The 16,392-nt window shown below is 42.9% G+C and overlaps 2 protein-coding genes across 2 annotated transcripts; both read left to right on the forward strand.

The window, feature by feature from the left end:
* Window positions 1-2,473: 2,473 nt before the first annotated feature.
* Window positions 2,474-9,100, forward strand: LOC121187126 (aldehyde dehydrogenase family 3 member A2-like). Its single transcript, XM_041046247.1, has 11 exons — window positions 2,474-2,551; window positions 3,079-3,240; window positions 3,890-4,121; window positions 4,233-4,318; window positions 4,767-4,975; window positions 5,223-5,340; window positions 5,846-5,987; window positions 6,577-6,743; window positions 6,900-6,999; window positions 7,104-7,342; window positions 8,694-9,100. The coding sequence occupies exons 2-11, from the start codon at window positions 3,079-3,081 to the stop codon at window positions 8,706-8,708; spliced, it is 1,470 nt and encodes a 489-aa protein (XP_040902181.1). The 5' UTR covers window positions 2,474-2,551; the 3' UTR covers window positions 8,709-9,100.
* Window positions 9,101-9,353: 253 nt separating this feature from the next.
* On the forward strand, window positions 9,354-14,810 carry LOC121187125 (aldehyde dehydrogenase, dimeric NADP-preferring-like). Its single transcript, XM_041046246.1, has 10 exons — window positions 9,354-9,581; window positions 10,045-10,208; window positions 10,300-10,531; window positions 11,302-11,387; window positions 12,145-12,353; window positions 13,023-13,140; window positions 13,233-13,374; window positions 13,482-13,648; window positions 13,746-13,845; window positions 14,207-14,810. Exons 2-10 carry the CDS (start codon window positions 10,053-10,055, stop codon window positions 14,518-14,520), a joined length of 1,524 nt encoding a protein of 507 aa, XP_040902180.1. The 5' UTR covers window positions 9,354-9,581; window positions 10,045-10,052; the 3' UTR covers window positions 14,521-14,810.
* The last annotated feature ends 1,582 nt before the right edge of the window (window positions 14,811-16,392 follow it).

A 16,392-nucleotide genomic window follows, 5' to 3' on the forward strand; every position in this document is an offset into this window, starting at 1 on the left:
TCTGAAAAATCACCAAAAGTACATCACATTTTATAAGATGGGTTGTACCCAAACTCGGGGACACCTCTGGGTGTGATTGGCCATGTCCTTTTCTTTTTCCCTTTGTTTGGTTGGTGCATTTTTTACTGGTGTCAAAACTTACGTCAAATCTATCTTTTTCCTGGGATTTAACAGGCCTTGACCTCTAATAGGGTCTCTGTTTGTCCCACATGTATTAGAGGTCACTGTTTGTGATACATGTGGGACAAACAGTGACCTCTAATAGGGTCTCTGTTTGTCCCACATGTATCACAATTTGTCCCCTTCAGTTACATCTTGTTTTTAATGAAAACTGGGGTTCTTTGGTTTTCTTTTTTTTTTTTAAACTTCTAAGATACCAAACACTAAAACTTCTGTGATACCAAACACCTGCATACAAGGCACAAGTGATTGCAGCTTTGTAATATTGTAGCAACAGGCAGAACACAAGAGCAATATGAAAACAACAGATACAGTATAGCCTTCAAAACAAAAGATGCTGTGTGTGTGTGTGTGTGTGTGTGTGTGGTAGCGGAGTGTGTGTATGTGTGCGCGTGTGGTAGAGGAGTGTGTGTGTGTGTGCGCGTGTGGTAGAGGAGTGTGTGTATGTGTGCGCGTGTGGTAGAGGAGTGTGTGAGTGTGTGCGCGTGTGGTAGAGGAGTGTGTGTGTGTGTATGGTAGAGGAGTGTGTGTATGTGTGCGTGCGTGTGTGTGTGGTAGAGGAGTGTGTCTATGTGTGCGTGTGTGTGGTCGAGGAGTGTGTGTGTGTGTGTGTGGTAAAGGAGTGTGTGTGTGTGTGTGTGTGTGTGTGGTAGAGGAGTGTGTGTGTGTGTGGTAGAGGAGTGTGTGTATGTGTGCGTGCGTGCGTGTGTGTGTGTGTGTGTGGGATAGAGTAGGGGTTGTTGTGTGAGATGCAGAGGGCAAACAGAAAATCAGGTGCAAGATAGGCAGAACTCAAATCGATTTGCACATATTGAAGAATACATTATACACATTGCACAACATTTGACACTACAGTATCACTTACACTCAGTGTCTCCAGCAGACAACAGCACATAAGCCAACACTTCCACATTAAAAATGTCCTCATAGCTTGAAAAGTACAACTCCTGTCAACACATTTTTTTATTCACCATGAGCATAACAAGGCTTCGGTGAAGACACTGATGTATTACATATGTAACTGCTGTTTACAGTATATGAGCTGTCACAGTTTTAAAAACTCCCATCATCTCTGTTTTGGACAAGAACTTAAGAGCTCTAAGTTTAACATGGCAATCTTGGAGTTTTGGCCAGCACTCTTTGTGCTTGGAGGGAATTTATTTAAAAACTATAAGTCATATCACAATGAGAGTAACACTGGGTGAGAAGGGACACAATTATAAATATTATAAATATTCCTATAAACAATTCATTTTTGTACCTTTTTTCTTCAAGCATTTACACAACCACCAGGACCATAAGGGAATATGTGATTGAGTTTGACTGACATAAACTAAGTTCTCATGAACTGTTTTAAGTTTTCACTTTTGGATTTACTGACTGTATCTTGGCCTTGCAACATGCCATTTCCCAGTATGCCTCATGTAAATCGTTCATATCTCCCCAAGCATCTGATTTTCCAGAAGAAAACAGAGTATGTACAGTGTATTTGTTAGAGACAAAATGTGCATGATGGAAAAGGGGCTTAAAATAATTCAGCAGTGTCATAGTTTTTTACTCATCTGTATACACTACAGTGTTTGCATGTATAGCTGTGTAGGTTTCAGTTCAGAGTGTGAGTTACATTGTACATTGTCCATATATCCTGTTCTAATGGCTGATAGTTATCACTTTTTCGGGGGCATGTTTTCTTAACATTAACATTTAGGTTTTTCTTTTATTCTTTTTTCAAAATAAAATAGAATAAAAGAAAGAAGCTAAATTATCAGTATTATCAGAGTGATGATCAGGCTTTGCTTTGAGATTTTAAGTGTGTGTTGCCTGTGTTACAGCTGTTGGACTGGATCTCCATCATTCGCTGTGATTCCTTTCTTCAGGCACAGGGCCCTAAAAAACACTTCTCCTCTGTTCTGTCCCGGATCATATTTGATTGTAAGTTAAAGGCATTCATTTTAATTGGTCTTCAGGTAATTCACACATTTCATGTTATTTCAGATTCCAGTGTAGCCCAGGTGAGATATAATAATAATGTAGCCACACTGGTGGTCCCCCAGATATGTCTGATATGGGTTTAAGACACCTGGAACACCTGCAGTGACTTCACCTGGCTCCTGTTAAGGAAGACTTCCGTAAACTGTGTCCTGTACCTGCAGCCTGCGGCTACATCATTTCATCCGTTATTGTCACTGTTATTGTTGGTGGGAGGAGCTCAGCTGGCTGTGTGTTGTTCTGATTGGTTATTCCCCTCATTGACACGCTTACAGACCAATAGCTGACGCTTCTTTTGGGCTTTCGTCACCGTAACAACACAACGTTATAACCGTTTAACTAGTGCATAGTACTACAACTGGTTAGAGTGGAGGAGTAAAAGGTAAAAACTCGTTTATTATAGCCTGTCTTCGTGTGTCATTTTATTAACGTTTCATAGCTTCACTTACACATTTGCTGTAGCTTTAAATAACAGTTTCCAGTGCTTCCAGTTACTGTTGTTAGCAAACAAGCTAAACCAAGCTGGAGTCCCACGGTTCAATAAATAGCGTTTCTCGTATGAACCACGGTTTTAGTCACTGTTACTGCTGTTTCACTGAATGCTCGGCTAACACACACTTAAAGATATGAGCACCGTTACTGTTAACGATACCGCTCAGTTCATTCACACGGAGCTATGTTCATTCTCAAACTATTCATTGCAGATTTTGTGTATCACTGCAGTGTTTTTCATTGTCATGTTCATGTAATGTTGACATCATGTTAGCTAACAGGTTAAGTAACACATTCATCAACTGGCTAACTTTTGGTAACATCTGCACATCTGCTAGCTTATCTGGTGGCAGGTGCGACAAAAAAAAGGAATTTTAAAGGTAGCGGTCAGAGCATCTTTTTTTTTCTCTGTCCAAGATGTCCCGGGAACAGCTTGTTGTACGACGGGCCAGGAAGTCCTTCCAGACAGGACACACCAAACCTCTGGAGTTCAGGATCCACCAGCTGAAGAGTCTGCACCGCTTCATCACCGAGAGACGCAAGGACATCGCAGATGCTGTGAAAAGGGACCTCGGCAAGGTGGGTCAAATCCAAACTTTCCAGGATCCCAGCATGGTCCTGGGATTCCGGGAATGTTGAGGGAGTCTGTTGACTGAACAGACAGGAATATACAGTTGAAATTTCCAATTTTGTTGCACCCTTCACAGATTAATTTCTGTCTAGCACTGGAACAGCAGCCTAAGTTCATTATAGAAACAGATGAAAACCACACTACACGTACAAGGGTACTGATCAGAACATAGACAAGCCATGCAGCTATGAACACGGGCTGCTTCAGTAAGGACTCAGCTTTGATGGTGTGTGCTCTACTAGGTGAGCTACCCGTGCGTCCTCTTAGCCTGCCTGGGGTCTGGGGTTTTATTTGTCTTTAAAGTTGCTCATCTAGTGAGCCTCTGAAATGTTAGAACAACATTTATGTAAGCAAATAGCTTTACATTGGTCTTGGTCTTTAAAGAGTAAACCACACTTTTAGGCTACATGCAAGTGTATACGAAGTGCGTTCCAGGTCAGTACAACTTTGATGAAATGTCAATTTTATTTATTTAAGGGTGGCATAATTTGTTTACTGTTCTTCTAAACAAACCCATAAACATACAATGAACAAATAAAAAAAAACCCAGCTGGGACTGAGGGATTGAACTAGGTCTCGGGTTCTGTTTCCTTTCAGAGTGAACATGGGACCGAGCTGTTTGAGACTCTGGGACTAGAAGGAGAGATCAAGCTGGCTATAGAGAAGCTGGCAGAGTGGGCAGCTCCTCGGCCAGTCGAGAAGAACCTCCTGACTATATCGGACGAGGTTTATGTCCAGCCGGAGCCCCTGGGAGTGGTGCTCATCATCGGGGCCTGGAACTACCCTTGGGCTGTCACACTCCAGCCTCTGGTTGGAGCTATTGCTGCTGGTACCAGATACACTCACATACACCTGCATATACACTCTCCAGGCCCTTTAGGAAAAGTCACTGTGATAGCACTGTATTATCTGATCCATGACTTCTACGTTCATTTTCCAGGTAATGCAGCAGTAATAAAGCCATCTGAGGTCAGCTCATACTCCGCTAAAGTTATGGAGGACCTTCTCCCTCAGTATCTAGACAAGGTGGGCCTCCTGCTTTGTTTGATATGATACAGAAACTCTTTTTTACCTTTACCTGCATTTAGTGTAAATGTACAGGGCGCATTAATTACTGGATCTACATACAAAGGAAATACCAACATAAAGAGTCTTAGTAAAGTGTTGACCTACTGACAGAACAACTTCAGTTTACCTTGGCATTGGTTCTACAAGTGTCTGGACTCTAGCAAACCTCTGGTCTCTGCACCACTGAACTCTCAGATGTTCCTTCATCTTTGTACTGAGGGCTTCATGCTCTGCAGTCCTACTGTAACATCCCTCTGTGTGTGACTGTGGATGGACTGTTGTTGCTGACACAGTCTTAACTGTACCGTGCATGTCACCTGTGTGGAAGCATCTGCTTTCCTAATGTTTCTCCACTCATTTATTCAGGTTTTTCCTTTCATTTATCACCCACCCGTACTCTTCCTAGGACCTGTACCCAGTCGTGACAGGTGGAGTGGCAGAGACCCAGGAGCTGTTGAAGCAGAGATTTGACCACATTTTCTACACAGGAAACAGCACTGTTGGGAAACTAGTGATGGAGGCTGCAGCTCGTCACCTCACCCCGGTGACCCTGGAACTGGGAGGGAAGAGCCCCTGTTACATCGACAAGAACTGTGATATCACTGTTGCATGTCGGTCAGTCTCATTTTTTTTTTCCATTACCTGCTCATAGTCAGGACTGTGTAGTTCCCAGTAGATCTTATGGTGTGTTCACAAGAGTCTGAGAACACTTTCATTTGAATGGGAAAGTGACAGACACACAAACAACCGCTGAGTCGTTAAAGACGTGTTGTAGAGAATTGGGAAGCCAGAGACTGTGGCTGTCATTGTTTCCTCGTCTTTGCTCAGAGTCCGTTCACACTTTTTTCCTCCTTCAATGTAGTCGCATCACATGGGGAAAGTTTGTCAACTGTGGTCAGACGTGCATCGCTCCAGACTACATCCTGTGTGAACCCTGCATCCAGGGCCAAGTAATGATGGAGATCGAGAAGAGCATCAAGGTTGGTGTCAGTTCTTTTTAAAATGGGAATTTGACAAGTCGTCAGAGGAATTTCAGGAGGTCAAAGGTAAAATGAGAAAGAGTCAGGGTTCACTAAAAGGACATTTTAATCCAGGATGTCATTCTCAGCACTTATGTACATACAGTCAAGACATGGGGCTTCCTAGGACAAAATGCTGCGTTGTGGCCCATGTGTGTGTCTCGTAGTTTGGGGCTCCGTAGCTCCACTCTCTCAGAGCATTGTATAACTACTTCACTGCAACAGTATCCATGAATAGGACACCAGTTAAATGTCTTTTTTAGTAAATATGTCCACCACAAAAAAAAAAAGGTCGGCTGCCTTTACTTTCTACGCCTATGCACCAAGTCACCTTCAAAATAAGACTTAAAATAAAGTAGACTTAAACATTTTAAAAGCTTGTGTTTGCCTGAAGATGTGTCAGGTTGTTTATGGTCTGGTTTCAATGATACTGTAACAAATGCCTGATATTTGTGACACTTTATAGGAGTTTTACACAGATAATCCAAAGACCTTTGAGGACTATGGACGCATCATCAACCAGCGACACTTTAAGAGGGTCATGGCTCTGATGGAGGGGAGCACGGTTGCCGTTGGTGGAGATAGTGATGAATCCCAGTGCTACATAGGTAGGTGTTATTTCTGAGCCACTGGGCTTCTTTGGAAAGCATTTGTATTGGTTTTTTTTTGTTTTTTTGTTTTTTTGGGTGAACCTAAAAAGGTTTCAGTATCATTGCCTGTGGACTGGGAAGGTGGAACGTGTAGCTTGCTTCTTCTTAGATGATGATGATCTGTTGAAAACTCACTTTCAAGATCATGGGTTCAAAATATTAGGTACCCTGTCTAAACACCTTAGAGCTTAGTTTTACATCATTTCAGAGATTATATTTATGACATGAAGATGTTTTTGTCTTCTTTATTTTGGTGGGTAAAACAGTCCAAAACGTATAAGGAATTTTAGCTCCTTTTTAAGTCAACTGTTTAATATGTTTCTGATGTGATGTGAACTGATGAGTAGCCACAAGTCAAAAATAACCTTTTCAATACTGTAAACTAATGACATGAAACATATACCTTCTCCATGACCTCTATAACAAATGTCTCTGCTGATTATATTACTGTTGTATCCATACTGTTGTGTGTCTGCTGTGTATAAAGCAGTGTCAGTATACTTTGGTCTGTGCTCTCAGAGTGACTCTGCCTCCTGTATCCTGGCAGCACCGACCGTGTTGAAAGACGTTACGAGGGAATCTAAAGTGATGAAGGAGGAGATTTTTGGACCTCTGCTTCCCATCATCACAGTGAGCGGTGTAGACGAGGCCATCCAGTTCATTAATGAGAGAGAGAAGCCGCTGGTTGTCTATGTCTTCTCCCATGACAACAAGGTAAAACGCATCACCAGTAGGCGCTTTTGTTTCCCCCTTTTTAAAAGCTAACATTCAGACAATGTTTATGTCCCTGATTTTCACGTCCTCACTTTTTCTTCCCACACTGCTTGACTTGACTTTGACCTGCCCTGATCTTTCCTGTCTAATAAACAGCTGATCAAAAGAGTGATCGCTGAGACATCCAGTGGAGCTCTGCTGGCTAATGACTGCCTGGTTCACTTTACTGTCAGTGCTCTGCCCTTTGGAGGAGTCGGTGAGTGTGTGACTGTGAAATCCACCTGCTGCTACTTACCCTCCTTTTTTTGTTAAGGTGCAGGAACAAAGCGGACTAACTTATCCTCCCACCGCTTCCCTCAGGCAACAGTGGCATGGGCTGCTACCACGGCCGGCACACCTTCGACCAACTTAGCCACCTGCGCAGCTGTCTGATCAAACAGCTGAAGATGGAGGGGGTGAACAGTATGCGTTACCCCCCTCACACTGCCAAGAAGCTGGGCTGGGCTCGATTCTTTCTGCTCAAGCAGGTCAATGTGTGCAGGCTGCGTCGCATGGCACTGCTGGCCATGCTGGCTGGCTTGGCAGCTTTTGTGGTGCAGGTAAAGGGAATAAAACACACACCCATCCAGTCCAATTAGGAATAACAGGCTTAGCTCGGATATCAGTAATAATCTTTATTTTACAGGTTTGTAGTTTCCAAGGAAGTAAAACAGAAAATACTAAACAGAAATCAACGACGTTAAAACAAAAGTCCAAACACTGATCCTTCAAGCTGCTATCACTGAACAGGGATTAGCTCGTCTTCATGTGTGCCGCAACATCTGTGGTCTTCCACCTTTGTTTGTTTGTTTTTTTTAATTTAGTTTATTTAGTTGAGGCTGTGAAAATTCCAATGCTATGTCCAGTCAAGGCCAGGACCGTCCTTGCATAAGCAGACACACATCACTAAACAAGTTTACATGAACCACTTTGTCTGAATTGAGTGAGAACAATATCTCATAGCTCATGGTTCCGTTCAAACCACAGCAAAGAGACAGACAGCAGTGCTTTTACTCAGGAAAGGATTGTTCTCTTCCAGTCCACAGGAAAGAACTGTCTCCACACAGACACATGTCTCTTTGATTTGACAGTTTAATATGGCGTGCAGCACCTGAGCTGACGTATCAAACTGAAAAAGACTCCTCATATTTTCTGGGACACATTTCTGTAGTGGTCCTGTACATAGGACACAGTTTCCCACCACTGCCTTAGACCTTAAGGCCACAGGAGCCATGTGTTGCCCAACAACCATTAGATGTCACTGATGATTTGTCTAAAAGAACAAGCTGTTATTCCTTAAGTGCTGCTCCTTCATTAATAATTAACACACTTTGATTTTCCATTGTCTCATCTAAGGACTAAAGTGAGGTGTTTATATTGAAGACTAATCAGAGCCGGCATGACATGATTGGGGCCATGTTCACCTTGACAGTGTGAAACATTGTCATGTCTCACGGGTTATGGGTTTATGTAACACATGAAGAGAAATTCATGTTTCTGAACAGTGGGGCTTTTTGTTTGGATGACTGTTTACAGGCTTTTAAATAGTGACAAACACATTTTCCCAAGATACAACCAGATATAAGTGCTCCACTCCACATACCCACAATCCCACGGGCCTGTACCCTCATACAACAATGGCTTTGTCTTCTGCAGACAATGCGTGGTGTTGTCCAGGAAATCTAACCACAGAATGCCCCCTCATCTACCCTCCCTTTAATTACCCAGCATGCTTCGCTCTCCTCCTCTAAATGGCCTCTTTTGTCTCGGTTAGCCCCCACCACCTTTGTTGACACCCACACGCGTTGTGCCCCCGTGAACAGTTAAAGCATTTGTTATCTCTTTATTTCAAACAGTTTTTTTTGTCTGTGTCTCTTCATTGCTTTTTGTTTTGACTCGTGTGTCCTGCAGAGGTTCCTGCGATGAGGCTGAGGAGCAGAAACCAGTGCTGAACCCTGTGCCGGTGCAGGTGATCCTGGGGGACGCACCCATGGACTCCTGCCCTGTAGTGAAATATAGCACTCCTGTGACTTATTGGTCCATATCGTTTCTCATTATTATTATTTGATATCTGATATCTCTTTTCTGTTACACCTCAAGCTGCTATTGAAGTTTTTATTGAGTTCCATCAGTTTTATTGTGATATAATCTGATATTTTTTATTTAATTTGGTAAATGGAGATTTTACATTGGCATCATGCAGTTATGACAATGACCATCCCTGCTGATGAAATTCATTTAATCATCATGGAAGCTTTTAATGGCACCACTTCTTCATTTTATTCTGGTTTCTGTAATTAAACATCAATCAAAACGTGTATCGTTCATGGTTTTGCTGTCGACTTGTTTTTCAGTTGGTATGAAAATCATTACACCGGCATATTGCTTACAAGATCCCAAGGTTATTGTAATTAATACCGTGGCCTCTATGACTGATATATGACACTGAGTAAAACATTGACTCAACGAAAGGCTGTAAAAGAGGGAACACAAGCAAGTGAACTACAGCTACTTTCAATGTGCGTGTGTGTGTGTGAGAGAGAGAGAGTGAGAGTGGAGGGGCGGGGGGCGGTGTCAGTGGTCTGAATGCAGCTCCTGGTCACAGTGACCAGGCTTCCCGGTAAACTGACTCTGGAGCAGTGTGACTGATGACCGCCGTTCAGTGAGAGGCAGTCAGCGAAGCCGAAGCGTGTCTGTCATCTGAACCGCTTTGAGATCAGATCAGGGACGGGCCAGCCACTGATCCACACACACACAGTCCACTGGATGCGCGTTTCACCTGAGCTTCCCTGGACTTCGGTAAGTTTGAATCCTCCTGCACCGACACTGAGTTTGTCAGATCTTAAAGAACAGAGAAACTAGATCTAAAATCCATGAAATCATTGATTCTGCCTTGATTTATTTATTTATTATTATTATTTTTGTAGGAGCTACCTTGTCCCCAGGTGGACTTGCAGTTCAAATTCAAGCAAAAAGCATCTTTGCTTTCTGATGCTGAATAGACCAACAGACTGTGGAAATAAGGAGCTAAATTAAATTTCAAATATTCAAAATGAAAAAATAAATCTGTTAAATATTCTGAGGGGAAAAAAAAAAGCATCATAGTGCTGACCTATTTTAATCCTTCATTTTTAAAAATTTTAACTGTTCAATTTCGGTATGTAAAGACAATGGCGACTCACTTGAAGTGGTTTATTCCTCACAGCCTTCCCTTCTGTAATACATGTAACTGTATTGACCTGTGTTTTTTTCTGTCCTGCAGGTGTATGCATGGAGAGGCAGGCGGTGCTGCGGGCTAAGGAGGCCTTCCTGAGCGGCAGGACTCGGCCTCTGGAGTTCAGACTGCAGCAGCTTCACGCCCTGCAGAGGATGATCACTGAGAAAGAAACTGAGATTGCCACTGCTCTCAAACAGGAGATCAACAGGGTGAGCAGAAACACAGACACTGCTGCATGTAATATGTATGTTGGCGGCTGTTTTCTTGCCTAGTTTGACCGAATGCCCGGGTTTCCTACAGAGCCAGTACGACACACCACTCCTGGAGCTCATTGGCATTGAGAATGAGATCAAGCTGGCCATAGAGAAACTGGCAGAGTGGGCAGCTCCGCGGCCTGTAGAGAGGAACATCCTCACTATATCGGATGAGGTTTATATTCAGCCAGAGCCCCTGGGAGTGGTGCTCATCATCGGGGCCTGGAACTACCCCTGGGCCCTTACTCTCCTGCCCCTGGTTGGAGCTATTGCTGCAGGTAGGAAACCTTTCTGTCTCCAGTCCCCTCAATACCTAGAGCCTGGTTTGGGTGACTGTGTGAGGCTGTCAAAGTCCATGTATTAATAAACATGATAAAGGTGTGGCAGTTCACATGCTGACATGCAGCAAAACTGACAGGAGAGTGTTGGTCAGGTGCTAAGTTTTTGCTACCACTTCATAGCTAACGTTACCACTAACAGCTGTTTACTTACCACTCTATAGGAAACATTGAGAGTTTAGGGTCACACTTCATTTCTTAAGCTTTGGAAAGCAACACCAGTGTCAGTTAGTTACTTAGTTAACCCTAGCAAAATGTATTTATGTCTTCTTCTTAAAAACTCTTAACCCTTTCATAATTAGTCAAGCTGAAGTGTAAACCTGCTCCTTTAATTTCTCTTCACATTGTTGATGACATTGTTTGACCCCAGACTGATCTCAACCTAGTCTTGTCCTCCAAGTTTACAAAATAAGTCCTTTATTGGCAAATAATGTTATGTATACCTTAATTTAAGAGATAAAGACCCCATATTGTGAGATAGTGTTGTGAGTTCATGGCTTTAAATACGCACAAACTTTTGTTTTGCAGCACAAGTATGAGGAACACTGTGGGAGAAGTATTCTGCTGTGAAGGTCATTTGATAGCCCCCCCCCGCCCCCCTCCCAGCTCTGTATTCCCAGCCTCTGCTTTGTCTGCTCTCCGTCACTCAGTGATCTCACCCCCATTCACAGAAACGTGTGTTTTCTCTCTCTCTCTCTCTTTCTCTGTAGGCAATGCAGCTGTGGTGAAGCCGTCAGAGCTCAGCGAGTATTCGTCCCGCCTTCTCCGGGCGCTCCTGCCTTGCTATCTGGACAAGGTCTGAATAATAGCTTACTGTTGTTGGTGGAATAGTGTTCAGAGATGCTGTAACATCAATGCCAACACAGTGCAGTACCTCACAGATTCCAAGGCCAAGTGTATGAAGGGATTCCCTCTGAGTACCACATGAATTGGCAGAACCCACGTTAGCAGAGACTCGTAACCATGCCGCTGTGAGAAGGTTGACCCTATAGGATGCCACCACTTGTAGTTGAGTCTTCATTGTGTGTTTTGATGTCAGTGTGGAAATTTCAGTTGGGAAATGTCAGGTGCTTGTCTAAGCTTTATTTAGCAGGGCTTGGGTCTAAGGTCTGTCTGCCTTTTGAGGACACTGATAAACTTTTAGCCAATGAAGTCAGAAAGTCAGAAAACATTCGGGTAAACAGATAATGAAATATAAGGTACCAGGAGGCTTTCCATGTTTTTTGGCAGGACCAAAGGTGGTGAGTGAGTGTACCTATTTCATGTCTACAGACCACCTGTAGTTTATCACTTAATACCTCTTGATATTTTCTTGAAGTTATCTGTAGAAATGTGTGGAAGCTGAATTATATTTATGTTATAGCTGCTGAGGAGACACCAGAATGCTGTTATGATCCAGGTCTTTTATTTGTTGTGGCTATTTTCCTGTCTTTCCAGGTAGTGAAGACCACATCAGTTAAAGCAGGTGGACAAGCGTAGCTACAGCAGACTGGATTGTGTGATGTATTTTTGGCAAACTTAAAACTGTCCTTTTCCTGCCGTTTTGTTTCCAGGAGCTGTACCCAGTGGTGACAGGTGGAGTGGCAGAGACCCAGGATCTGCTGAGGCAAAGGTTTGACCACGTCTTCTTCACAGGAAGCAGTGCAGTTGGAAAACTGGTGATGGAAGCTGCAGCTCGCCACCTCACTCCGGTGACCCTTGAGCTTGGCGGGAAGAGTCCCTGCTACATTGACAAGAACTGCGACGTCAGGATGGCCTGCCGGTAACACACTCGTCAGAATAGCTCGTATCACCAGCAGTCATAGACAGAGCTCAATAAATTGAACAGGGATCGTTTGTTGTTATGGCACGTTGACCTAATGGTTTATGCTCAGAATGCACTTCTATGTATGGTATCCTTTAAGCATGCTGCCACCAGAATTTGTAGTGTATGTCGAAGCGTATGCTAAAGTGTTAGCACGAAGCTTACTGCGACTGAACTCTGCATGTGCATTGTTAGCATGGAGTCCATTATTACTGAACAGAGTCCCTTGAAGTGGTATTTTGGAATAAGCAAAGGATCTGTTTCCGAACTACACACCACAGATTTAAAATTGATTTCCTACCTTACCTGCAGGCATCAGTTTCCATCAGCGTACGCTATGACAAAACACAGTTAATGCTAAAGAATTAGTTGTAAGATTCAGTAGAAAGCACAAACCTAATTGGAAAATGGTTGAAAATACAATACAAATGTACTCAGTTGTGGTTTAATAAGATAGAACACACCACCCACTGGTATGATACTTGAGCTATCTGCCAAAAAATGCTGTATTCTTTCTACAGCTTCATGTACCTGAATGGGACTTAACTCAAAGCATTAAAACACTGAAACCTTCATGTTGTACATTAAGTACATTCATTTTCGCTTCCATACCGTGTGTGTGCGCAGTCGCATCACATGGGGAAAGTTCGTCAACTGTGGTCAGACATGCATCGCCCCAGACTACATCCTGTGTGAACCCTGCATCCAGGGCCAAGTGGTGGAATGCATCCGACAGACTCTACTGGTAACGTCTCAGCTCTAAGCTGCTCCTACCTGACATGTTAATGTAAAGGAAGTTCTGGCAGTTTTATCGAGACCTTTTGTAATCTGTGCCAGGAATTTTATGGTGCTGATCCTAAATGCTCACCCGACTACGGCCGAGTCATCAACCAGCGTCACTTCAACAGAATCATGAGTCTGATGGAAGGTTACACTCCTGTGGTGGGAGGCCAGAGTGATGCCTCTCAGTGCTACATTGGTAGGAAGATGCATTTTTTTTTGGAATCACTCAGTTCTGATCAAACAACAGTACAGTGATGTCTGGTCTGTTATCTCTGTTTTATGAACATTGATGCCACGATAAAGCCCCAACAGTGCTGAAGGACGTGCCCCCCCACTCCAGACTGATGCAGGAGGAGATCTTTGGGCCTCTGCTGCCTATAGTGACTGTGAGTGACATGGATGATGCCATTCGCTTCATCAGTGAGCGAGAGAAACCTCTGGCCCTGTACATCTTCTGCAAAGATAAGAAGGTGAGAGGAAAAAGGAGTGAAACAGATTTAACACAGTTTGTAATGTCTGAAACTCGTCTTTGTGTTTCTTATGTCATCACTTCCTGTCTCCCAAAAGGCTATAAAAAGGATGATTGAGGAGACTACGAGCGGAGGAGTGACGGTCAACGACGTAATGATGCATTACACGCTCAGCTCGCTTCCGTTTGGTGGTGTGGGTAAATATTAATCCAAGAACCAATAATACATCTGAAACACTGAGTCACTGACTCAGAATTACTTAACAGTTAAGCTGCTTTGTTGATTGATAAGCAATGATTTTCATCATGTGCATTTTTGGGAACTGTCATATTTGGGAAGTTTTAACATTTGACATTTTTCACTAATTTACTGTGACCAGTGATTAATCTAAACATAATTACCAGCTTTGCTAAATGGGAAAGCCTCAAATTTGGATCAAATGCTTGAAAATCACAAACATACTTAACTGAGTTGGAAAACTGAATATCAGTAGAGCCCTGTTTGCACAAAGGCCAGGGCAGCAACATGACTTTCTCTCCATTGTTGCGTATCCCCCAGGTCAGAGCGGCATGGGCCACTACCACGGCAAACACACCTTCGATCAGCTAAGCCACCACAGGGCGTGTCTGGTTCGCTCTCTGGGCATGGAGAGCGTTAACCTGGCCCGGTACCCTCCTCAGGACCGCCGGCGGGCGCGCCGGGTGCGGATGGCCCTCAAGTCACCACTGATCGACATGTCCAAGAGGACGCTCGTCTGGGCCGTCGCTGCCACCATCATCGGCTTCGGCCTGTTCATCACCCTCCTGGTCATCCTGCTCATAGCTGCAGGCCTCAACTGCACCTGCTGGTACTGGAGAGGCTTTTATAACTAGAGACACTGACACTTCTCTGTCTTTGTGTGTCCAAAGTGCCTGTTTTATATTCAGATATTTGAAAGATAAAAAGAGGATAACCTTTATATATAACTTTTATTTGCTGTGTGTCTTGTTTTGTATCAGACAACCTTCATTAGCAGTGAGACCAACTTGAGTAAATACTGTTCAAAAACACTGTTCTCACTTCTTCAGGAAATACTAGTATAAACCCAAATCTGCTCATGAAATCCACTCGCAGTATTAAAAAGATCAAACATGTTTGCTCATTTTGTTCCAGAATAAAATGATTGTTGATATCTTACTCATTTATTGAGCAGGTTTGTATACTTCTTCTGAAAATGCTTTTTCTTCTTCAAGTAACATGTTATCCTTGAGGTTTGTTTTTCTAAGTTTCCTTTAAAGAATCCAGATACAACCAGAAAACATGTGACCCCTGAGGATATTTAGTACTATATACTTTAATTTATACACCCCCCCTCCCCCACATCCCCATGCTTAACAGTCCAAACACACCATCCAGCTCGGGTTTATCTTCGTCTGTCCACTGCACTTGTTTCCAAATTGACTGTGGCTTATCCAGATGTTGCTTTGCAGACCTCAGGTTTTTAATTTGGGAGCACTTTAAAAACATTGTAGGAATCACTTTAAATTTTTATTTCCAGTTTAATAATAGAAGAATGTTCGTTGAAGTTCAAACCACAAGATGCCTGATAACCAGGTTTCTACTTAGAGCAAAATACAATAACCAGACCTGAACAGTTTTCCAAAAACTATACAAAGACAACTGGACTGAAAAAGGCCTCTTCATGTCCTAACTGACTGCTGGGATTTGTTGACTCTTCCAGACAGGTATTTCTGTGAAATAGCAAACTGGACAACAGCCACAGTTAATGACAACAATTACCAGATGCTGATGAAGACTCCCTGTGTCGAACTCTCCTCCTTGTAGAGCCAAATAATTTAGTCCTATTGCATATTTCATAGTCCCGAAATTGCTTCCATTGTCCATTTGTCATTAACTGGTTTAATTTGACTTAGCCTGTGTTTTACAGACTGTTACCACAGTAACCACAAGAATTTACTGTTTTTATCTTATATACTGCACAGACCTGAGAATAGAGATAACAATACACACTGCAGAGCAGGTCTGCAGCAGCAGGAGGAGGTTTGTGAAACCTTTGGAATGACCTGGTTTTCTGATCTTCATCTAAGTCCCATGTATAAACAATGTTCTTCAGCTAATAACACACAATTATCATCCTTCTGATTTTTATTTAATATGATAAAAACAAAGAAAGAAAGAAACAAACAAACAAACAAACAAACATGGCAAAAGTTATTGGCTCTCTGCAGTTACAGTATAACAGAATCATACTGTGTACAGCCACCAGATGGCAGCAGAGAGCTAAAGAAGGTAAAGCGTTCAGGGACCAAATGATCAAACACTTCAAATAATGTTTATGTTACAACGTTTGTGTTCACTGTTTTTTTTCTAATCTATTCTCATCAATGCTGAGTTAAACTGAATTAGACTGATTAAGAGACGGTGCAAACTTTTATCCTGTACAGTCAAATACAAAAGTGAAGAGCTTTACCAGAGCTGCCATCTCCAACTACAGTTATAACACATAATGACAAATGTGTGGCAGTTAGTCAGTTCATGCTCTTGAGAGTCATTTAACACATTGTCCTGTTAGCATGGAGCTCTCCCTGATCTGAGATGCTCTGCTAAGCTCTGAGCTGGCCTTCAGCTTGTAAACCATCTCAGCACCCGGCCTCAGCACTAACAGGCCTCTTTCACTTGTTCTCAGGGTCCTGGAGGCCTCAGTAACTGCTGCATAACTTCACTGGAGTCACACTGTCGACTCG

This window comes from Toxotes jaculatrix, chromosome 9, assembly GCF_017976425.1.
Source record: "Toxotes jaculatrix isolate fToxJac2 chromosome 9, fToxJac2.pri, whole genome shotgun sequence".
NCBI lineage: Eukaryota > Metazoa > Chordata > Actinopteri > Toxotidae > Toxotes > Toxotes jaculatrix.